General features: G+C 45.0%; 1 protein-coding gene across 2 annotated transcripts in view; it reads left to right on the top strand.

The window, feature by feature from the left end:
• BCAR1 (BCAR1 scaffold protein, Cas family member) overlaps window positions 1-25,470 on the top strand; it is a 329,630-nt gene that overhangs the window by 289,194 nt on the left and 14,966 nt on the right. For both annotated transcript variants that reach the window (XM_069604505.1, XM_069604502.1), the window contains one exon: window positions 2,375-2,464. In XM_069604505.1, coding sequence (XP_069460606.1) covers window positions 2,375-2,464 — 90 coding nt within the window. The remainder of the gene's footprint in view (window positions 1-2,374; window positions 2,465-25,470) is intronic.

Below are 25,470 nucleotides of genomic sequence, written 5' to 3'. Positions count from 1 at the left end.
CCGGTCTGGGGTTACCCTCAAATGATACCTTGGAAGGAGTTCCCCTGGATTTGTTCTTTTCTGACTTCCTTTCCTGGATACAGAAGTCAATCTGCATGGCAAGATCCATTAGTGCATAGAACGAGCTTGGTCGTGCCACTCTGTCCAGCTCATCCTTAATTTCTTCGTTCAATCCTCTCCTGAACAGGGTAAAACTCGCCTCAGTGGACCAGTCAGCTTTCTTTGCCAGTTGTTTAAATCGGGTCACATACGTGAGCATATCCTGGGTCCCTTGCTGAAAATCTAACAAGCGTTCTTGTGCGCTGTAGACCTGCTCAGGGCGGTCAAATATGCCTTTAAGGGCCCGTATAAACCCATCATAATCGTCCAAGAGGGCATCACTAGAGTTAACGAGGGGAGTGGACCAAGTTAAGGCATTCCCGGAAAGGTGAGAGATTATAAAACCCACCTTGGCTCTGGGGGTGTTGAGCCATCGTATTTATCCACGATGCCGCCCAGTATAACACTATCTTTTGTAGAAGAATCCTGGGATAGGACCAATTGTTTGAGAGCGGCGTTCTCCGCTTTCTGATTCTGTACCTCGGTTGATAGTTCCAGCATACGACGCATCAGGTCCTGCACGCCAGCCTCCATGTCGATATCGCTTTCGATCGGGTGGCGTCTCAAACTGTCAAGGAGTTCCCTCCTTCTCACCTGAGTCCGTTCTTTACCGGCGTCCTTGGTTGATGCCTTCTTACGGATGGAGCGGGTTTTGAAGAAGGCGGCATGTGTCTCTGCCGAATCCAGAATGCGTTCAGTTTTCCAGGAGGCCGAATCCAGGAATCCAGGAGGCAATGCAAGTTCGCTAGAACTCGAATCCAGGAGGTAAGATGAAGAAGGAGGACAAGGAAGGGAAAGCGGGTGTGGAAAAGGAGAAGAACCGCGAGCTACGGAGCACACGTCTGGTCGCTACTTCGCAATAGCATTGAGATGCGCAGAGCCGCGGAAGGCGTGGTCTAGAAATAGAGAAGGGCTATGTCCAACGCATGGAGCGAGAAGGGAATACGCTGGACGGCCATATTGGAAGTATTAATGTGTACAAGCCCGTTGTGACAGGGACTATGAAGCCCAAAATGGGCGCACCCTGCGATTCATGACACTGGGAGTCTTCAGGACAGTTTATAGTTAAATCTCCAGTCATGCCTTGTAGGCAGTCTGACTATGGGAAACATGTTTTGAGACCCAGTAGGGAAAAGTAAACTGTCTGAGGACATCTCAACAAGTCACAGATTAAGATGTTGGTCCAAAGCCCATTCACCTTGCACTTCTTGCCCACGTAGCAATCTAGGAAGACTTTCTGGTTTTTAACCTGTTCTGCAAAACCTGAGAAGTGACCAAAGAAAATTGGTGGTGTGGGCATGGTGGGAGAACAGTTTGATACCTATTTAGTTTAAGCCTGTTCCTTCCGGTCATCTCCTCTCATAAGCGGAGACCCTGGAGTATCTCTACTCAAATGAGTTGAGTTGAAGGACAATGATCCATGGTTTGATTTGTGGTTGGTATTGGTGTTTGGAGTGGCATGCAATGCCCAGGTCTCCGACTTCGAGGGTAGGCTGCACATGTGAGCATTTATGGGGAAAACCGAACAGCCTTTGCAAGCAATACACAAAATGGACAGAAGCCAGCCAGTGATCCTGGTGGGCAGTCTAGCAGAGTGCTAATGAACAACAATTTTGAACACCATTGGTAAGTCAACGATAGTAAAGGCCATTCAAGTGCAAGCTCTCAGAAAAGCCCACCTCTCCACTGCTACCAAACTTGTAAACATCCTGTATGCCCTACATGTTATAGTGAATTTCATGCCTTGCTACTTTTTTTTTCTCATGATTGTTTAATGGCAGCAAATATACCAATTGTACTTGGAGACAATGGTATTTTTCAATAGGAGAATATAACGAATTTGGAATGCTTGATTTACCTATTGGAACACATTTTATTTTTTTAGTTCAACAAATATGATTTTTCCATTATTTGTCTATCTAGGATTTCTGACCATATTAATTGCTTCATGTAAGCAATTGACCGAGTCCTGTCTTGTAGGAAATAAACAGATCTATGCAAATTAGTGTAGCAGTTGCAATTATTTACATTTTTTTACTATTTGTATGGTCCTTGGTGTTGCAAAGCAAATTGTTAACTAATGATTACGCGTGCTCAGTGCTAGTGTGATCAGTATTGGCTATGAGGAATTTGTTTCTGCTGTATCAAAGGAGCATGTCTTTCACATTCTTCTGGAATTACAGCACATTCATAATAGTTCTTTGTTCTACAGTTCATTATTCGTTCGGTTGCAAAACCTAAGCATTAACTGAAGTTTTCATGGTTTTGATTTTAGGGGAAGGAAGAGTTTGAGAAGACCCAAAAGGAGCTACTTGAAAAAGGAAACATCATGTGGCAAAGCAAAGAGCAGTTGGTGCAACAGCCGGTAAGAACGGGTTGTTCTCCTTTGTAATGTCAATATAAGACAATGGACTATTGGGACATTTCCCTCCCTGATGTTTGCAGCAAGCAGTTTCTTTTTCAGCGAAGTACTAGTGAAAGTATCAAAGGCAAAGCAAATGCTGCCCGGCCCTGTGACATTACTCCACTAATAATAGCAGGTCTGCACTAGATCTGGTCTCTTAATGGTCTGGGCCAGGGGTCTGCAGCTTCAGATGTTTGGGATTGAAACTCACATAATCCCTCATCATTGACTTTAATGGCTGGGGCTGATGGGAATTGTAGTTCACAACTTCTGGAGAGCCAAAAGGTTGCAGACCCCTGCTCTGGGAACGTGTCACTTTGCTCAGTGCACCTTGTACAGAGTGAGCAAAGGGCTGTAAAGAGCTCACACACCTTGCAGTTGATCACACTTACAGTACACGCCACCTTTGAAGAGGCTTGCATTTTCACTGTGCTGTACTCTATTGACATTAACTTTCCATCTTCAAACCAACATTTAACAAGTGGGAATTTGTTTAAAGTAACGTAACTTAATGAATTCCCTAAACTGAAGCATAGTAATCCATCTGAAGGGCATCAGCCATGTCAATCCTACATGTACTATACAAATAAAGGTGGAACCCCACAGTAGCAAATGAATGCTCACCTACGGTGAAGCGGGTGGTCGCTCCTTGTACCAAATGATGAGGAAATTATTTGGAATGAGTAATATATGTCGTAATTGCTCTCTGGAGTTCAGCAAACCTTGGCTAAGTAACTAATCTTAGTGAGTCCAGCCTTGTCCTTTGAACCAGTGTTCCATATTTGTCATGTGATAGCAAAGTTTGGTTTTAAGCTTTGAGAAAGGGCAGCTGCCAATGCTAATCATACGCAAAGACACCAGACTAGGTTTGTATGTTCAGGTTTCAGCCGCAACCCAACAGCAGCTGCCGTGTAGGACTTAATATCAGTTGAAATGAATGGGGATCAGGGTGACAACAAAAGAGTTAAGTAACCCAGCCCCTTTGACTTCAACGATGAATTACAAATGCCCCAGGTAAGTCATAGTCATTGGGGAGAGCTGCTCAGAACACATATTCCCACATCAGCAGTCCGTGGGTTGTGGATGCAGAGTGTCCTTAAGCTGACAAATGACTGTTGCATTTGGCGGTTCTGCTTTCTGTCTGCGCCTTAACGTTATGCAACACTACCAGGCTGGACTTGGGTGTAGCTGAAGGACCCCTGTGACCTCTGCCACAACACTGCAGGGCATCCAAGAAATATTAGACGTGCTGCACATTGAAGCGGCCTGCAAGGACAAAGGACCACAGGACTTGGGCTCCAGCAAGACTGCCTTCTTAGTCAAGAACATCAGCAGTGATGTACAAGGCCTATAACTAGGATATGCTGCAAGTTTCAAAGAACCAAGTTACAGGTTGTTAAGATGGATTTCTAAAATCGCAATGGGAGGGTGGAGGGAGGACTTTATGAGGCCACCCTATTTATTATGGTCAAGAGGGAAGACGCTGAGAAGTTGGCCAAACCCAAATAAGATAGTGTGGAAGAGCAGTCAAGACTTAGTCTCAGGAAAGTGTGAGAGTGGTTTTAGGGCTACAATGAGTCCACACAGAATATTTGAAGTTAGTCAGGAAGTATATGTAAATAAAATTATTTATTGGACCTTTCTGAACACACAAAGCATAAAAGTATTGCACATGAAGTTTTTGAAGTTCAAAAAGGGACGTTGACTGGGCGTGTTTGTAATTCTATCCCTAGTATGTCGTCGACTGTACCCATTATCCTCACACGTCAAGGTCCCTCAGATTATTTCTTTCCGCCATCGTGGTTAGTTGTTTTTCTCACAGAGTCCTGTAGCCACGCTACTTTTGAGTTTATCTCTTTCATTATTACTTTGATGCTACGTCTCGACGGAAGACCTCTCGAAGACCAAAACAGACGATCGTTCGGCAACGGGCTTCAGTCTACACCTGGCTTTGGCCTAGCAGTTAGGGCGATTGGGGGCAAGGGTGAGGAATTTTTTCCATATAGAGAATGCATACCTCCATTCCCTGCTTCTTCTGTTTTTTTCTTGCTGCCCTTAATTTCTCTTTCCACAATGGAGCGTTCTCCATTAAAATTGAGTTCAAAGTGTAACAGAAAGTTTCTGTGGAAGCACACCCACATAGTGTGCAACTACTGCCTTCCCCAAGATCACCAGCAGACCCGTTGAGCATCCTGTAAGCTTTTTACAGGATGCCCAAAACCCTTAAAGAGCGTTGAACGAAACGGTGGGTGTCACATACCATGATGACAGAGTCATAAACCGCTGCCGGTCTCTTTGGGTTGGATCAGGAAGGCCAGGGCAGCGAAGGCTCTGGTTCGCAGCTTGAAAACGCCACAAGGGAACCGCCCGGCTCCCATGCGTCAGTCACCAGCCTCGAAAGGCAGTTGCAGTGCGTTGCTATGGAGAAAGCCTGTGGCGGCACCGACACGCTCGCTTACCCAAACACATCAAGGCTTCTCCTCAGCTAAACTGTCGAAGCAAGGCTGCCCATCAGCGGCAGGCGCATTGCGGCCTACCGAACCACAACCGAAAAAGCCTGCTGCGGTTACACAACCGCGTATACCACAAGGCGATAAAGACAAAGTACCGGCTATAGGCGTGCGTAAATCCCATTGGACGATGAATCAGAGATGCCGAAACATCAGTCAAAAAAATAAAAGACTTTCTTTTGACAGAAAAGCATTGTAAAAAGGCCCCATAGCCATAAAACACACACACACTCCTGCTGCCCCTGAAGAGTATGTGGAAGCCCATTCTCCTCTGTCTTTATATCTTCAAAAGAAAAGACAAAGGGAAGACCCTGAAGACTTTGTGTTCCGTTTAGCTGACACACCTCAAACTGGCATCTGGACAAAAGAGCGATTTGAAGAGACCATGGACAAAGTTTCCTCCTTTGTTGACTTGACTTTATGAATAAGTACCCTATTCGCCAAAAGACTTTAGACCTCGAGGTCTCAACCCCTTGAGTCTGGTCAGCCACAATGTCTTCTGTCACCCACTCCTACACCCATACATAGACGCCTCCCATGGCTCTCAGCACGGGGACATTCAACCTGACCATGCAGATCAAGGCCCTGATGATTTATACTTAGATGATCAGGATGACCCAGATGTCACTATCATTGATGCACCAGATGTTACACCGGCAGATAGTGGTCATACATCACCTATTGATGACCAACCATACAACAACCTGCTTAGAAAAGCTTCTCCACACTTCAACATCTACACAGAGGACACAGTCCCTAATTTTGTGGAGGACATTCTTAATGAGAAGAAGCCAGCCAGCAAAGCTATTCCCTTACTCCAGTCCCTTAAAAAGAGGATTAGCCCATCTCTGTCCACACCTTCACTCCCAAGAGCAGTGAACCCAAGAGTTGAACAAAATCTTCAAACCATTGTCTTCCGATCCCTTATACATCAGGGGACATGTGAAACCTGACTCCCACAACTACCAGAAAGAGAGCTGGTGTTCCACTCTCTACCTCAGAAGCACCCCGAAGCGAGGAGTGCAAACGCCTATACATTTTAGGCAAGCACATTACCACTTCAGGTGCCTACATGATCAGGATTACGAACAACACAACACTGCTTGCCAGCTATAACACCACCCAATGGGATGAAGCACTCAACACTCTAGACTCTGTGCCAGAACCTGCTAGGTCACACCTGCTTAAAATCTCTACGGAGGGCAAGCAAGTGGTGCAGAATATCCTTTAAAAAGTGCTGGACTCAGCCGACACATCAGGGAGAGTCATCGCTGAAGGTACACTTCTCAAGAGACACTCGTGGCTCTGTGACTCAGGGTTTAAACCCAAGACTCAGATGGCACTAATCAATATGCCTTTTGAAGAGGCAGTCCTTTTTGGGAAGGATGTTGATGAACATCTCGAACAGCCAAAAAGGAGTACAAGACCATAAAGACGCTGAGACAGATTAAAAACAAACCATATGTCCATAGAGTAGTCTTTAACACATGGCATATTTTTCGTACCCAGGTCTTTAACAGATCCAATCAACCAGGATTTGGAGCATCTGGCTCCACTTTTTACAGTCCCTAATCTCAATTTACCTCCTAACAATCCTATCAGCTGCGGGTGTTTGGACGTGGGAAAGGGTGAAGCAGGGATGCAATCTCTAGAGGCGCAGCAGCCCGTCCCAACAAATGAGGGGCCGGTTCACGCTCCCTCCCATGCATCCCCAGTCAAGGGTCGCATAAGACTTTTCACCCAGCAATGGGAGGGAATAACGTCCAATCGCTGGGTGCTCAGAACAGTGACAAAAGGGTACTCCAAGAAGTTCCTCGAAACACCATGCCACCACCCGCCTTGCGCGAGAAAGATATCTTTAGAACATTTTCAAATGCTGAAAGGGGAGATCCAGACACTACTAAAATAAAAGGAGCTATAGAGCCTGTGCCATCTCGTTATTTATTCAGTGTACTTCCTTGTTCCACAGAAAGATCTAGCAATGTGCCCGGTGCTGGACCTGCGCCCTGCAAACACGTATGTCAAGCCTCAGCAATTCAGAATGACTACGTTACAGGAAGTAATCCGACTGCTAAAACAAGGGGATTACATGGCAAAATTGGACATGAAAGATGCATACTTTCATATTTCAATGGTGCCAGCACACAAAGTCGGGAACAGGCACTACCAATTCAAGGTGCTACCATTTGCCGTAGCCTCAAACCCCAGGGTGTTTACAAAGGTCTAGCAGTAGTGGCTTCCCCCTTGCAAAGGCAGTCCATTCCAGTGTATCCTTACTTAGACAACTGGCTAATAACAGGAGACACGCCTCAGAGGTACCTACAAAACACCCAACGAACAGTCAACCTGCTGTTCCAATTAGGCTTCCCCATAAATGTCAAGTCTAGTGCCCAGCCAAGTAAAACCATTCCTTGGGGCACTAATCAAAAGAACAGATTAGTCTTCCCCTCCAACAAGAGGGTCCAAAACATGCTGTTCCAAACACCTCAGTATGTAGCCGGTCATGAAGTAACAGTGCAAAAGGCAATGTGCCTTCAGGGAATGATGGCTACCTGCAATTATCTAATGCCACACGCCTGACTGTGCATGCATCCAATGCAAGAGTGCTTAGCAGACCAGTGGTCGCTCTAGTGGTGGTTATGCAACCTGTAGTTCTGTCACTGCAGTGGTGGTCCATGGACAAACTGTTAAAGGGAAAAGCCTTTCAACACACCAGCAATCAGAGCCACTCTTACAATGCATACATCCCAGACAGGGTGGGGAGCTCACTTCCTCAGTCATACTGCACACAGGGTGTGGCCACATGCGTTAACCAAGAAGCGCATCAACCTTCTGAAACTGCAAGCATTCCTCATGGTACTTCAGGCATTCAGGACTCGGTACACAAGACAGTCCTCATCCTAACAGACAGTACCACAGCTATGTTTTACATAAACTGGGAGGAGGCAGTCACCAGGGCTGTCCAAACTAGCCCAGAACACTTAGCTGTGGGCACTGAAACACATGTTTCTCCTAGCACAACATGTTCCAGGAGAACTCATTTCACTGGCAGACGTACTAAGCAGAAGTGCAGTGCTGTCCTCAGAACACGAGTGGCAACTAAACACATCTTCTCAAACTGGGGGTTCCCAGAAATCAGACCTATTTGCTACTCAAGCAAGGTCACAATGGCTAGATTACGCGTATAGATTTCCCCAGAAAGGTTCAAAAGTGAAAGCCCTACCAATTAATTGGTTAGGGCGATTTGCATATTCTCCCCCCCAACACCTCTTCTCAATAAGATAGTTCACAAGCTACACCGGGAACAAGTGACACTTATCCTGATAATGCCTGCAGATGATGTCCCTGTGTCCTCCTAGGAAACTACTGTGTTGACACAGGATCAAGGGGTGACACTACACCCATGCCCTCAGACATTGAAATTAGTATCGTGGCTCCCGTGGTCATAGAATTTGTTCACTTAAACCTGGACCAAAGATGCATGGAAATCCTTAGAGGCACGTAAAACAAATACACAACATTTATATTTTAACAAATGGAAACTTTTTGTGTTATGGTGCAAGACACGTTCACTCAATCCAATTGAATGTTCATAATAAGCTGAAGATCTTGCAAGTCCCAAAGCTCTGCTAGGAATGACCACGGCTGTAGTGGGTTGTTCCCACCGGTCCATGGGTCGAATCACCAACAAGGGTCTTCTGGGATCAAGCAGAGGGGCAGGGCTTCACCGGGCCAATCACTGGAGTCGATGCTGGTCCGCTGCATGATTTGTCTTTTGGTAGTCAGCGGGTTGCTCTTCTTCGTAGAAGTCTTGGTAAGCCCCCCTTTTATCCAAGAATCAGGCTGACGGCTAGCCCAAGCCCACCAATGGTAAGTATCTTTAACATTCAGACAGCCCTGAGTTGTCCAATCCTGGACAACCACTGGTCATCACATCCGTCCAGCAAAATACTTACGGGCGCTAGAGGATGTCGATTGGGACCAGACAGTCCCAGCCCCCTCCTCTGGCTCACACACATAAAGCCCACCACCCCACGACAACAGCAGCTTTCACTGTGAAAGGGGTTAGCATATACCACATGATCTGGCAAGGCGGTGAGAAGGCAAAAGGACAAGATGGCCATAGAAAAAGTGAAAATCTTGTGGCACAGCCATTTTAGGGTGCTAGCCAACTGTAATAGCCATTTGCGGTAAATGCAAACATGCACAAGAACAATATCACAAAAATAGTAAAAGTCACACAGCTGCCACCCGCTTGTTTTAGGCACTCGTCAAAGTAACCAAAAAGCCATTAGGTAAAAGTTATAAGGATACAAAGTATCATGACTGCACTTCACTGTATGATGGTCGTGTGCAATTGTAAAAATACAAGAATTCCAAAAGAGAGACAAAGGCCCTCATTAAGAGTATGTCCATCAAGGAAAAATGCTGGTAAAACGGCTGTTAATACTGGATGCAGTATTTTTCCCAGACCGGCATACTCCGTTTGCCGGTAGGTGCCGGCAGGCCTGACCTACTGGGAGTTCAGGCCCCTACCGGCAAAGAATTGCCCCCATCACCAGCACCGTTACTACCGGTGGCGGTGATGGAGGCAAACACATTGGACTCCATGGAATGGGAACTCACACCAGGATATCGAGATATCGGGTAACGATAAGGCGAGTCTGCCGGTAACCGCCAGCGGGTTTCCAGGAAACTCTTAATGAGGGCCGGTCAGATAGCACAGCGAGTAGAGCGCTCGCTTTGACATCTGTGCAGAGCCTGCTGACGCAGGTTCGAAACCCGGCAGGGCCAAACTCAGCCATTTATCCTTCTGAGGTCGATAAATGAGCACCACACACCATGGGAAATAAGCGGCGCTCAGATACTTGAGGATTCGTAGTGCTATATAAGTGCCCAAACAAACAAACAAAGTCTCTTAGTACTGACGACAGTCTTGGGGACCAGTCAGTTTCCGAATAAGAATGAGCAACACAAGCAAGGGAAGTAAAGCAGAAGACTTAAAAGACAGGACAGGGTTAAAACATAAGCAAAAAGACTTGACGGACCATAGAAATATATGGAGGCAAAGATGCAACAAGTAAATCTTTCCTGACACATGTGCTCCATCCAGGCAATAGGAGAAGACTCCACTTTGGATGGTGGGGTTGCCAGCAACATGCCATAGACTCCTCAGAGCTCCAGGACAAGTATTTTGGTGATGGAGGTCTCAGAACTGGTTATGCCATCTAGTTCAAGGAAAAGCGTGCAAAGCTTTGCATTGTGGTGTATGGCTTGGCCAATGGTTGTCCAAGTAGCAGTCCTCTGCAGCCTCTCATGATTCGGATCCTTGGATCCAGTTGATTCACTGTAGACAGACTCCAGATAAACGAAATCCCAGGCTGGCGTGATCCATGCATACCTACCAGGGTCCTGCAACCTTCAAACTCTGAGCAGCTGACCAATCAAGGACAATCCAGCTCAGGGTTAGCCATGACCGCCCACAAGGTTTAGAATGTGTATTGTGTTATCTGCAGCTCCATACACCACCTGAATCAGATTCACGCATGAGCTCTAGCGAGAGGTTGCAAAGAGGATGTCCATGTATGGCCACATGTACCCCTGTTCGGGAGAACGATAGCCATATGAATAGTAAAGCGCAAAGGCAGGGGTTTAAACCACGTGGGTAGCAATTTTGAGCACTGTAGTGCACAGATGGCTACCACACTGTCACAATTCAATGGTGCACAAGACTGTGCCCAAAAAGGTACAAATAAAAGTAGAACTGCCACCAGCCTACCTGGGCTCCACTCAGTACTGCAAAATGAAGGGGAAACCAATGTCTCCTTGCACTAGCCTCCTTATGGGGGCTTATTATAGGCTTTTGTAGTAGCGTTAGAATAGACTTAAATGGTGGACAAGGTTGTCCTGCTCTGGTAGTCTTAAGGACTGACCAGTGCCTCCAAAATTAACTAACTTCGGCCAGGGATTGTGGGTTGAAAAGCCCCCACTCCCAAAAATTAGGTCAGGGTTTCAAAACAGTCAGTTATCCTGGTGGGGTCCCATTGAAATGGATGGGAAAGCCACAAAAAGAAAGTTTCCCTAACAATGTCGCTATCCTCCCAGGTCAAAAACGTTATCAGGAGCCAGTCTTCATCAGATAACTTTGGCACTTCAATCCTGGGCGACTGGCCTGATCAATCCCTGTAAGGAGCCTTCATATCAGAGAGGGGGGTGGGGGGGTCATTGCCCCAGGCCCCACCGGAAAATAGAGTATCAAATCTCAGGCCACCACATTTGCAGACCCTTAACCATTTAATTCCTTTGCCCCATCTCTTAAAATATAATCTGCTCTACATCAGGAGATGAGTGCCAGCAGTCTCCGAAATGGATGAAACCTTTCAGCGGAGAGTCTAGTTCATGACATACAAGTGAAGGCCACTTTACACTCCTATAAATAACTCGGACAGATGATTACAAAAGTGCAGTAAATCCTCCTTCCTCGCCGAAGAAGATGATCAGCCGCCACCAGTCGGTGAGCCTTTTTGCCATGTCGATGTGAAAGAAACAGCAGTATTCCAAGTCTCGTTTTAAATGCAATACCTTGGAAGAAAAACGGTTTGATGTCATCCAAATACTGCTGAGCCTCTCAAAATATATTCTAGTGCGGCATAACGGTTTCCAATACTACTGGTCTGGCGCGCATCCGCCAATTTAAAAGAAGTGACTGTAGCTCATCCAAGACAAAGCGAATCCCCAACTCGACTGATATTGATGTAACATCATTCTGCAGGGGTGTATCGCTTGCTCCTGGAACAGTCAAAATGGCAGCAAGGGCCCCTCTGTAGTAGTTCATAAAGGGAGAGCATCAAATCTTGGCCCAGTGCAACAGGCTCCTCGGTCTTAACCCAAATCTGATTCTCCAGAAACCCACCTCCGATCTACGTGAATGAATTTGGCTGCTCTGTGCAGGGAAATGAGTCACCCTGATACTCAGCTATCTGCATGCTCTAGAGACCATAGCGTCATAGCCCACGCTGGTCATGCATGATGGTTTGTACCCCAAAGCACTTGGAGAAACCTTGTGGTGTGCCACCTTTCCTTGAGATGGCGAGGGAGCTCTCTAGGCGTCTTTTATCAAAGCAAGATGCATATCTACATCAGATCCGTGCTTAAACACCTCGGTGTGGCATGGACTATACAATGGCCTCCCTACCCGATCCTTCAAAGGAACAAAAACCTCTTGAGTGCACACGCGACAACCGTTTCAAAGATGTTCACTTATTCTTCTTGACCCCCAGGCCACGTCTGATATCTCTTGCTGGAAAACGAATGAACAGTGTGTTGGCCATGCTCGTGATTAAATGGCGTTTGTGCATGGTTTTACCACCAGGCTTTGTAAATGGATACGCCAACTCCACATACCTGAAACTAGCTTCCCGGACATGGGCGCCATGATATTTTGTTACACTATTTTGACACCTTTTATTTTTTACACCAGGGACCCGAGGATCATATTAAATTTGTCTTTAGGAAAAGTGGCCCCAGCTCTGGACTGGAAGCAGGTGGCGAGCATAATATCCTGCTTCTACAATAAGGCACACCTTTAGTGGTACCTTTCCACAAACCAAGAAACTACTCGGCAGAGGACAATGCTAATTTACCAAGAATGTTGCTCAGTTGTACTTGCAACTGAAATATCTTAAAGCACAGTGATGCTGCCAATTACAGGGACATGATCTTGCATAACACGGCTGACGTGTATGTTTTCTCTTCAACAATCTTTATTCTCGATACCACAACTGTGGAATCCTACACTGCGAACTCAGAAGCGCACAACATTCCTTGCACTGCATCGCACCCTATCAAATCGGAGATGGAGGGGACTGTGCATTTCGCCGGCGCCATGCTGCATTGCCTTGCAATCATTGGACTTTAGGGGGTGACTGCATGGATTTAGCACACTCTCGGTCGTTTCCTCCTCTCTGGTGCAGGGCAGGGACCCATGTTCTTTTTACCTGCGCTTGTGGCCAGAAAGAAAGCAGCAGTAAGGCAAGGAGGAACATCTGCAGATTCAGCTTTTTCTGAGAACCATTTGTGCGCCCCTTGTGTTATTTTTGTTTTGGTGCTTACCTGTATGTTTCTACTAGCATTAGGGCAAGGTGCATGGCTTCCGGAGTGTCTTTCACATCTTCCCCTCTGATTCCACTGCATCCGGGCCTACTACATATTTTGTGAATATGTACGCAGTGCAACCACGGGCCTAATTTTCTGTTCAGAAGATAAAACCCAAATGTGTGCTAATGATGTACAATATTGTCATACATGCACCTCCAACCACAGCACTGTCAGATTATACTGCATCGATGAAGAAATGATCAAGAAAATGGCAATACTCTGGAAACAAAGACATTTTTCTGGAAGTCTTGCATTTGGTCGATTTTCTGTACCCACAATACTAAGCCCATGTAGCTCTTAGCTGGAGGTTAACTTCCAGAGATGGCCACAGAGCTCGATTGTACGTTCTTTTCTGTTCCAAACAGCATTCATGTAATATATGAATCTGTGTATGCTTGCATGCTCTGTATATTCCGCCATCTAGTGGTTGGTTCAAAGAGTCACAAGTTGTTTACTTTCAAGATGACAGGAGGCCTCACTCAGCAAGGGTGTTCCTGTCACTATAGCCCTCTTGTGTGTCACACAATACCCCTCAGTGCCCGCACCCTCACATTTTGTTTATGCCAATGTTCTGGTTGCAGGAGTTGCAGCAGAAAGATTTGTTTAACCAGCGCTGGGTGTGACACGAGACCTAACACTTTCCCGGAAGTGGAGGCACCAATGCACGCCATGGCACCGAATGCTGGAAAGAAATCGTAGTTGACTGCAACCTCTTCTCTTAAAAACACCACACGGCATTACCCTGCAAATGACCGACAATACTGATTATTGTATTGGGGTTCCAGTTCATGGACAGTCCTCCCATGTAGAGAACCCCATTTAAGGTTTACCCCCAGTTGTCCCTGGCTTGACACACAACGTTTGCGATCACATGCAGAACTCGTGCCCCAGCGTGTATGATTGTTTAAAGTAAAACATTTTAAAAAGCAAAGCGACCTAACCCTGGGTGGATTACAGCACAGAGGTCGATTTCCCTGAACCTGAGCAGCCCGGAAAGGTTACCCAAGTTGAATCGGTGGAAGAGGGGGGCGCAGTCCGACTCTGCTGAAGTAGGGTTCACTCTGGCGTCGTTTAAAGGAACCCCTATAGTTTAGATCCAGCCAGCCCCCTCTCTGTAGAGCTCAATGGAGAACTTGCTCGAGTGACTTCTCATGGCATGCGATTAGCTGAGGTGAGCCCTAAAACCACGATGACTTTAGCAAAAGACTCTTGCATTTAGTTTGCACCCAATGAAAGTGCTGAAGGGAAAAATAACCTTCCTTAATTGCCATTCAAGTGGGCAGCCAAGATCAGCACCAAAATACAATCGTACTGCGCCAGAAATCAGATACCAGAAAACCAAGACCCCAAAACTAACTACACCTATACACATCACCAAATGGGAAGTGTGCTGGTAAACCAGACATGGCACAACAATAGATGGCGTACAACAGAACAAGGTTGCAAGCATAGCCCCGAAATACTTTGCATCACATAGCAAACTTCCAAGCATAACACAGAGAGAGGTCAGTGGCACTGACATGCCAACTTTAAACCCAGCTCTGAAAAATTTGGTGCAGAAGTATTCATTCCAAGCAGGGGCCGTAGGGACGCCATTCTAAAACTACGACACCAAAACAAGGCGCTGAAAGGTCCAGCGCTGAGGGCCATACACGATCCGTAGCCTGCAAAAGGATGACCACTGAGGATACTGGTAGAGGAAAGTGGTACTTCAGAGCCTAAAAACGGGTCGTAATTATATCAACCAAGATGGCAGAACATGTTACAACACCTTTCTTTAATGCCCTTAAGACTTTCCTCCCAACTTCACACCCAAGGGAGTATACCCTACCTTTTGAAGAAGAAATATTTTATTCAGAAACATGCATTTTAAACAATACTTTTCAATAGATCACATTCAACAGTAACATAACCAATAATACCTCAAATAGCCCTCACACATCTTTTAAAAGCAGCTTCAACACATTGCCAGGCACCATAGAGCTTAGATTGTTGTAATTCATACAAAGTCACATAGCATACATAAAGGATCCATTAATGTCCTAATATAATGTTTAATTAAATGGATCCTAGGCCATGTCCTTTGTAAATGAATGAAATTATGACAAATCAATAACAAATGTAAAAAGATCCCCCTCTGAGCCATGCCCACAGGCACATTTTTGTGTGCCTTGAGCGGCAGAACATTTAAACGGATCATTAATTAAACCCTTCCACCCTGCGGCGCTTTGGTAATTCCTATGTTGCTACTGCCAAGTAAAATCTGGCGCACTCTAGCGTAACTTTTCATAGAAGTGACGTTGCTAATGCAGGAAATGTTTTACCTGTATTCCAAATGTGCGCCCTAGCGTTAAGCGAACCCTCAAGCTTGCTCGAGACCCCTTATTAAGTACAGAGGAAAAGTCCCACTTACTCAGGAAAGCAACGCCACTTGTATCCTATTCCCAGTGACGTTTATCACAGGCTGGTAATGAGACTACCTCTGCTGCCGCATGTTTAATGTTTGGATTCCCAGTAAGATTAATTGGGCTATCAAGACAAACTCTAGAAACTTGTGCTGGGCTTAAACCACTATACTATCCGCTCCCACTTCTAACTTCAAAGCATCGCCAGGCGCGGTGGGGGGAGACCCATCACTTTACTTAAAAATGTAATTTGAATAAGCTCCAAAGAGGACAGTTAACATAACCCCAAATCTTACTTCAATACATGATCGAGCAATACACTTTTGCCCCCAACACTTTTAAACACCCCAACACTTTTAAACATGTATCCACTATTGTCCCCCCATACTTAAAACCACTGTTGGCAAACAAACAATAAACCCAGATTGTTCTACAAATCAAATACTTCAATTTTAGCCTTTTTGATGAACCGCAAGTCCTTTGAGCCGCCTTTACCAAATACCATATTCATCTTTGATAAATTCAACTCCAAGCCGTTGTCACCAACGCATTTATTTGCATGAAGTAAACTTTGTTGTTGTAGGCCCCCTGCCATATGGTCAATCAGCGCCATGACATCAGCATACAACAACAAGCTATATCCGATGCCACGTAAAATAGGGGGAATTATTCTAACTGGGGGCTTATACAGATTAAAATCGGAGAGGAAAATAATGATTAATAAGGGGGCTAATGGACATTCTTTCCTGGGACGTGGTGGCCGCCACAGCCAACCACTGTGACTGGGGATGTAAGTTCAAGAGTGTTTATTGACCTTCAATAAACAGACTGGACGCTGGATTTGGCTGTTGTCTGTTTGTTTTAACGTGTTTCACCAAGGGTTAAGGCTTCGAACAGACTTCAAGATCTACAACCAAGTCTTTTGAATTGTCTAAAGCTTCACCTGTGAGAACTACTGTGTTATTGTCAAAAGTTTAGCATCAACATTTACAGCATATAGTGCGCCCTGAAGAAGGCGACTACTGGCTCACTTAATTGAGCCAGATAGGTTGATTTCGCCGAAACTGTAATGACATTTGAAGATCAATTATGTACAGTAGGCACTTAGCACTTTTTTGTACTTAGCACTTTATTCCATTGGCAGCAATTTCCTTTTCAATCAGTATCTTTATCATTCAAATGAAATTCAAAAATATGAGACAATGATGCTTTATCTTGATTAGGTACTCATTACTCTTTTGCACCTAGCACTTTATTCCATTGGCAGTAATTTCCTGTTCTATAGCATCCTTATCATTCGAATGAAATTCAAAAACATGAAGATAGTGATGCTTTACCTTGATTAATACTGGGTCATGAATTGTGGTAATTAAATTGCGACTGAATGGTTTAATGTATTAGATTGGTACAAATATTTTATACCAATATTAATTCATCTATTTTATTGTTATACTGTTTACATATTATGCAATTTTATAATGTTTTGCGATGATTATTAAAATATGAAAATATGAATCTGCTATGATGGAGCCACTATTCTTTTCCACCTCTATTCCTACAATTGGGTACTTAAATTAATATAGTACTCCTCCATGTGAACTCTTCCCCTTCGGTTTTTTTTTTGTCCATATGGTCAATCAGCGCCATGACATCAGCATACAACAACAAGCTATATCCGATGCCACGTAAAATAGGGGGAATTATTCTAACTGGGGGCTTATACAGATTAAAATCGGAGAGGAAAATAATGATTAATACGGGGGCTAATGGACATTCTTTCCTGGGACGTGGTGGCCGCCACAGCCAACCACTGTGACTGGGGATGTAAGTTCAAGAGTGTTTATTGACCTTCAATAAACAGACTGGACGCTGGATTTGGCTGTTGTCTGGGGCCCTAGGGGCTTGTGGTTTGGACACTAGGGCCATCCCTCTCTAGTTCGACGTACCTGGCCTTTCTCTCCTTCCTAGCCAGGGCATCCTTAACAGGGATGGTCGTTCTATTGGGCGGTGCCACCTGTCTGTCTGGTCCCCTGACTGGAACCAATTATGTTTTTCCTAAGACATGGCTACCTGTCTCCCTAGGGGTCTTCCAGATGTCCCTGACCTCACCTAGCCCGCTTAATAGGCTAGGGGTGTTATGGGATGGTGCCTCCTTTCACTCAATTCTAACTGTTCTTCTTGCGCACTTGGTCTCACCTGACCCTTTATTACACTAGGTACCACTAGGCAGTTCTCTTCGCATACTACTGTCCCGGCAATCTCACACTCTGCCTTCCTACCTCCACCCTTTGATGTTACCACTCCTTCCCAATTTATTCACTCACTACTGTCAATAGTCTGCTTCTTCCAGTGTATCTTCTCCTCCTCCTCCACTACTATTACCTCTCTGTTCATACCCCTAGTCCTTACTCCACTATTCACCTTCTATACTTCCACTCTACTGCTACTACCATCTTGTTACTACTACTACCCCTCTACTACTTCTTCTAACTCCAATCTTTTCTGCAAGCTGTTAATGCTACTTACTACCTCTCCCTGCTGCTCTGCGACCCCCACTACCTCTACTTTGTACTACCACTACCTCCACACTGTCAGAACCCTGACACTGTCTCCCTGACTAGTTCGCGGGGATCTGTGATGGCCCGGACACAGCCATCGCTATTGGATCCCGTTCCTGGGGGTGGACCAGTGAGGGAGGATCACCTGGATGGGGGGTCCTCGGGGAGTGGAAGTGGGACACCGACAGGTGAGATGCGGTATACCCCTTCCATGAGCACCTTTTCCCCCTCCAACCACGCATGATATTCCGAATACTGCCCGTCCCCTTTTCCGACACGTACACTTTCACACACCAAAGACGACGGAGAAACACCAGAGCCGTTTACCTGACGTGTCCCAACACAAGGGTCAGACAAAGTCAGGCAATTGACCTGAATCACACTCACTCGGTGGCCCTTTGCCTTCCCCACAGGGATAAAAGGCGGAGCACGAGAGCACCAAACGAGCAAGGCTGACCGCGCAACGAGTCGGCTATCCAGGCACGACAGTTCAAGTGGAAGATGAAGACGGATCAAAAAGCGACTGCCGTCGCCTGGCCACATGGGAAGAGCTACCTCTGGAAGAGAAGTGATGACTCCATTGGATTCATCACAGCCCTGTAACACCTGACTCTTTTGTTCATGGGAAAATCAAGCGAGTAATAGTTCTAGAGCAGCATGCCGCAGCTGAGGTTTCGGCATACATCAATTGGACTAGCTCTAACAAACCCCAAGGAACCCCATTCCTATGCAGCTTGCGCAATAGGACAATCTGATCTAAAGAGTCAGATGCCTTAGCCAAGTTGAGGAAGGCCACATACACAAGGCCTTGTTTAGCGTATTTCTCTAGAATAATGATTTGCAAAAAACACTGGTTGACTGCGCTGCAGTCTTTCCTGAAACCTACTTGCAAATCTTCCGGAATGTTGTTATGAATAGCCCATTTCTCCAACCTTAAAAATCAGCATCTTGTAAAAGTTTTGCATGATACTTTTAGAAGTGAGATTGGTCAGTAACAGTGGGGGGAGTGTTCAAACCTTTTTTGAATAGCGGAGCAATCTGGCTCCTTTTCCAGGATCTAGGCAAGTCTGTGTTTGGGCAATTATGTTAAAACCCCCTGCTAACAGGAGTTCCACCACTCTGGGGCCCATTCAAATACCTCTGGCCACCCAGACAAGAAGCTTTATTCTCCTTGACCACCATTATGCAAGAAACAATCGCCTCAAGACTAAAGCTGACATTTTCTACATCTCCATTGGTCTCATAGAAGACCATTTGTATCATGTGGTCCATCTTTATATCCAATCTTTAAGATCTGCCACCCAAAATGCAGGAGGAGTTAAACTAGCATGACCCTCTTTGCCTTCAACAAAGCCCTTTGCAACAAACTTCCAAAAAGCTTTGGTGTTATTTTCACGCACTGCTATTGCAGGCTCAATATCGGTCTCTCAAGCAAGGAAAGATGGACTCCAGGAACAGAGGGACCAGGAGTATAGTGAAGAGGAAGTTGAAGACGAGTTTGAAGCACAGGACATTGAGGTTATATGTAATAAAGATGATGGCACAACGTCATGGCAAGAGAAAGTTCTCACACACACATTGGCTACCCTCCTAATGCAAGGAAGGAATTAGAGTGCTAAAATAAAGGACAGACACCACGTAAGCCAGGACATGCCATTTAAAAAGAACTTTAGGGTACACCCTTCCCTGTCTATGGAACAAACAGAGGATATGTCCTTTGATATATACACAGTACTTTACAGGGGCCTCTGCCTGAGCTTGTAGAACCCTACGAGTAGCCAGTGGAGTCCTTCCCTCACATGGAATCTCCAACCTGAAGATTCCCCTTGAGAAGATCAACCCACTTAGTGGGCGCTGCTTAAACTTGCTGCAGCACGCTTAAATACAGCTATGCAACAGGAAAGGGATTTTATTGAAAATGTACTAGAAGAACCACAACCATTTGCACAGTACACACCTTTATTGCAGTCCATTAAGAAGTAACCTACTAGTCACCTTCAACCCTTAATGTGATGAATGCCAGAATATGAAAAAGTGCAAAACATGCCACTTTGATCCTGCTATCCTATGGTGATGACTACGGCCTGTAAACGCTGCAGCACACCCACCTCCACTACCGATTTCCACCACTGGGAAAGTAAGACTATTCTTTAAGGGGAAGAATATGGGTACAACAGTGGCATACAACGTACCCATAGCTAATGCAACAGCCCTCATGAGCAGATATAATCGCTCTGGGTGAGATGCTATGCAGGACCTGCTTAAGGACTTGCCACACAGTATTCATACTAAGGAACAAACCACCGTTAAGGGTGTGGGGAATTGTGTGGTAACAAGGTAATTAAGAACAGCCTTGTCATATCTGAAGCAGCTGGTTGCCAAGTTGCCAATGCTGCAGTTTTAAACAGATATGCTTGATTACGTGTAACCGAATTCAAACCTGAAACGGAGGCACATTTAGTAAACCTACCTTTTGGATGGAAAACCGCTTTTTGGTAACGAGGTTGATGAAAGCCTCAAAGGCCAAAAGGATATAGATTCACTGAAGGTGCTGGGTCAGTCCTCTGTGGTTCTTCTCGCAGAGGGTCAATATCTGACAGAGAATTTTAGAGGAGTTGCTACTAGTTTAACAATCCTATCACTCTGGCTAATCTGCACACAGTTCATGCCCACAAGCGTAACAGTCCTTCTATCAGCCCTCTCAAGGGCAGTGCAGGAAACTTCGCAGAGGACATAGTTGTGGATGTCGTTCCTCCACTAAGGGCAGAGACGCAGCTAAGCAGTGACTACCCATACCCCCTTCCTCCCCATGCTTCTACCTTAGAAAGTTGCATAAAGAACTTGACCTATACTTGGAAAGGAATCGCTACAGACATGTGGGTCCTAGATATGGTAGGGTGTCTGCTTCAAGCTGATTCATCAATAAAATGAAAGAAGGAATAAACAATTAAAACAATAATGGAGCCATAACACACCCTGCCTTATGCCTGTCTCCATGGGAAAGCTCCTAGTGAGTGCCTCTCCTTGACCAAAAGGTACAGCTGCATTCTTACCACTATACCACTGTAGAGGCTTCGCACTGCACTTAGTATTCCAGTGGAGTGAATTAGTCTTGAAAGTTCAACCATGGCATCGACCTTGGCACAGCGTCAAATCCAGACGTCCGGTCTATAGACGAGATAAAGATTTTGTTTCTGAAGTAGTTCAGATCAAGAATGGGCGGGAGCCACTTGCAGGTAAGTGTACTTTATTTATTGTACACACCAACAACCCTGTGCTCCCTCCATCACCACTTTCTTTCCCCAACCGGCTCTCCCTGCTCTACACGCCACAATTCTACCTTCCACGCACCACTCAACATTCACACAACATTTTGGAGCAGGGCACGAGACAGCACAGGGATACTACAGTTTCCTTAGTTTGAAACATTTCTAAAGGTGGTGATTAAGCCTAAACGCTTGGTCCAAAGAGCTTACACCTGATCAGAAACCATGCTTGGCGGTGGAATAATGAATTCTCTTCCAATCAGTCAACAAACAGATTTAATATAATCTTTGAATACATTTTTGCTTAACTGTCCAGCAAAGGATTGGGTCTATATTTGGAGACCTTGCTCCTAGTTCTCTTCTTATGAATTGTCACGATAATTGGGCCCTCCCAATTATTTGGGAAGGCATTGTTGGCATTCATCCTGTTGACGTTTGGGTTTCCGATCAGGCCCTGGTGCCTGACTTCTTTGTTTGATACTCAGGTGCCTGGAAAGTCTCTTCTAAGGAATCATTCAGGATGTTACCTTCAGTAAAGCTAGTTACCTCTGTGTTACTAGCTGGGGTCTCTTGACGACCACTACTGATTTCATATCGATACAACATTAAAAAATGTCTTGCAATTCAACCTTCACTACCCGCCCCAAAAAAAATTCTATCTGCCAGAAAATGTAGAATTATTTGAGTTTACAGCACTTTTCAATTAATCACACAGTTTAAGTTGAGACTTTTCATTTAGGTTTATATACTGCAATCATATTTGTGCACTACTCGGTTCTTAAATTGGAGCAACTTGGTTTTTCTTTACCATGCATTCTTTATCATACCATGGAGTCTTAACAGATGATGACATTCTGCAATGGACACTAGAGTTGGTAACATATGGGCAAATTGTTCTCATTGCTTGGTTGTAAAAGACCTCCGGCCATTGCAGCATTGACTGGTATTTGCTAAAAGTGCTTGTAAAAGGGATAAGAGTTTGGTCCCACCAGTCCAATGGTCGAAACACCAACAAGGGTCCTCTTGGATCATTGCAAGACCGGCATGCCTTCATCGGGACTCTGCTTTGTCGATGCCTCGTCCTCAGTGGCAGTTCTTACGGGTCTGCAACCGTGAGTGCGTCACTCCTTTGAGGTCTTGGCTCCAGGGAATGATCTGGGGATTGGCTGCAGGACTCCTCCCTTTATGCCAAATTCAGGCTAGGGCCAGGGGTGTCCAGTCATGGGTGGGGAGGGCACATCTTCACTATGTTGCAACTCATGATAGTTTGACAACAAGGGAAGCATGTTTGCACACCATTGTCTTAGAATTAAAAGAAGTGCAGAACTCATTAAGCTTCCAAACAATAATACAGACTTTCTCTGAAGAACAGACAACACACACACAACAGTAATTTTTTAGCTAAACAAACTGGGGAGGACAATTCCCTCAAACTATTCAAGAGAGCGCAATAGATCTGGCACTGGTGCTTCCACAGAGACATGTGGCTACAAGCACAGCATGTACTGGGAGTGGACAGTTTTTTGACAGACAGCTTCCTCAGACATGTCAAGATATTGTCACACACCGTCTGTACTTGCTAAACCCTGGTTTAGTTTTAAATGATCCTAAAGGCCTTGTGGCATAAACTATACCTCATCATGTGGTTTCATGGTGGAAGGTAGCGGTAGTTGAAGACTTCATGGAAGGAGTTAACGTGTACACCTGCTGATTGCCCAGAAAACTCAAAGCTGGGATTGAAAAGGTCCAATCTCTAATGCTTCCTATTTCCCATATGAAAATATCCACAGAAGTTCCCTAAAATGTCTTGCATACAATATGTTGTCACATCAAGAAGAATTGTGTGAATTGCAGACTTTCAATGGACAAGCTTTTTGTGGCAATACGCAATGTGATATGTAGAACTCGCCCAAGATTTTCAGCTAAATTATATTCAAATTTCATGTAAATGAGTCCTTTGAAAAGCCATAACCACAAGGTGAAAGGTCTTTAGACACACACGTGAAGAGATGTAATGCTCTGTATGGGCTGAGCAAAAACATTGACTTGTCAGTTATTTGCTTCTTATGCCACATGTCAATAAGGTAGTCCAGTATCTAAATCCAGCATTGCTAGATGGATTGTGTGCTGCATTCAGAGGTGCTTCACCCTTGCACAAAGGACACTCGCAGTAACCCCACAGACACACTCTATGCGAAAGAGGTGCAATGTTTGCTTTCCTAGCCATTGTTCCGTTAGACAATAGTAAGATGGATTTTCAGAATCAACCCCAGTCAAGGTAGAGTAGCAGAGCAGTAAGGCTTGGACTTCGAAGGATGTGAATGGTCTAGGGCTACATCGCGACACACACAGAGCACTCCAATAATTACAGTTAGACAGAACATGTTCAACAGTATACAATTGTTTATTAGGCCTTTAGAATACACTCTAAGCAATTAAACCTTCAGGTGACTATTATCACACAAATACTTTCATATACATATATACATTCGCCATTAATGGTTCTACTAAGAGAACATCTGCACTTTTCCTTCATAAACAGCTATGCAACAGTTAGCAAACTCAGTGGCAATACTGTAAATAACGGAGTAGTGAAGTAATTGAGAAAATAGAGCAAACAGGTAAATACATTAGGTAGAACATCCACATATAAACCTAAAACAGGTTTCTAGTTCGTATTAAGTCCAACCCTACTAGGAATTAGGGCCAGTGTCCAAAATCTACACGTTCCACATTATGTACTTTGCAGGAGGGTTTCCTTTGTGATTAGTGAACAAGTGTTGCCAAAGCCATCGGTTATAAGTAAATGTTCCAGAAGATGACTAAAAGGGTAAGTAAAGGTTTTACAAGTTTCTCTCCCAATCCCACCATTCCAGGGGAAGTTCAGGGGGAGCACCTCGACCAGACCATCACCGTTCTTAGTTAGGCAAGGGAGAGATAGGGTTAGGACTTCAAACACATACAACCCTCTATTTCCCAAAGATAATGTGGCTCTACATGCTCATTGATCCTTATCTAATTTCCACCTAACCCAGGAGATCTTTCCCCATACATTTTCTCTAATACATCTTCCAGTTGAGAAATGGCATTGTGCTAGCTTGACATATGCCCCACCTGGAATTCTGTTTGGATGGAACCATGTACAAGTTAGGTTATTAGTAGCATACAAGAGGCCTTTTCAGGGTAAGCAGATTCTCAGACTTGAACCCCCAAATGGATTGCTGTCCGGTACTGTTTGATTCAGGGGTGGCATGCTCCTACCGTCTGAATTAAGTGGCTTCTATAACTTTGCAGAGTCCCATTACTCTGTTGTTATGTCGTCTGGTGGGCAACCATGTGGGCTACTCCTCTGACATTCTGCCGAATGTATGCACTGGACTCATGTTCAATTGTGAATTCACTTTTTGGCCAGTTGGTTCTAAAGAACATGTTTGGTACTGTGATCTTTGAGTCCAACCTCCCTCTGGTTCTTCTTGCCTGGTAATCAGAAGAGGCATGGTTAAAACATCCTTCAGCCCCAAACAGCCGAAAATGGAAGGTATTGGAGGCAGACTATAAAGGCAAAATCATTACAGCAAAAACACCGATAGGACCAACACCAAAAAGCTATTTGAGATCTTCAAGCTTCTAGAGAAGCCTAAGGCATTAATGCAACCTATCCACCCTACAGATAGACTGTGATGATGTCCAATTGGCCTTTGCAAATGAAATAAAACCAGCTTGGGATAAAATAGAAAAAGATTTAGGCAATGGCCTAAATAAGCAGGTCCGGCCGGCTGGTGTCTGTGAACAGTTGATTAAACAATCGAACTTCGCTTTCAATCATGTAACTGATCTTGATGCACCCTTATTTGTGCTCTCAGAACATTATACCAGTGAAACGTATCCTGGAGAATTGTAAGGAGTTTGTCCCTTTTTTCTCCAGACTGGTTAACTCCTCTTTCGATCACACCTCAGTCCCGGATAAAACAAAGATCTCTCAGGTCGGCCAATATGGCACGATTAGGTCGCTCAGGTTTAAAAAGGCTGGTGGGCCTGGTAGAGCTTTCCCCAAGAGGGCAGCACAAGTGT

This window comes from Ambystoma mexicanum, chromosome 1p, assembly GCF_040938575.1.
Source record: "Ambystoma mexicanum isolate Mex_15411 chromosome 1p, UKY_AmexF1_1, whole genome shotgun sequence".
NCBI lineage: Eukaryota > Metazoa > Chordata > Amphibia > Caudata > Ambystomatidae > Ambystoma > Ambystoma mexicanum.
The sequence above is the reverse complement of the archived record's forward strand: the minus strand, read 5'-3'. Positions and strand labels throughout refer to the sequence as shown.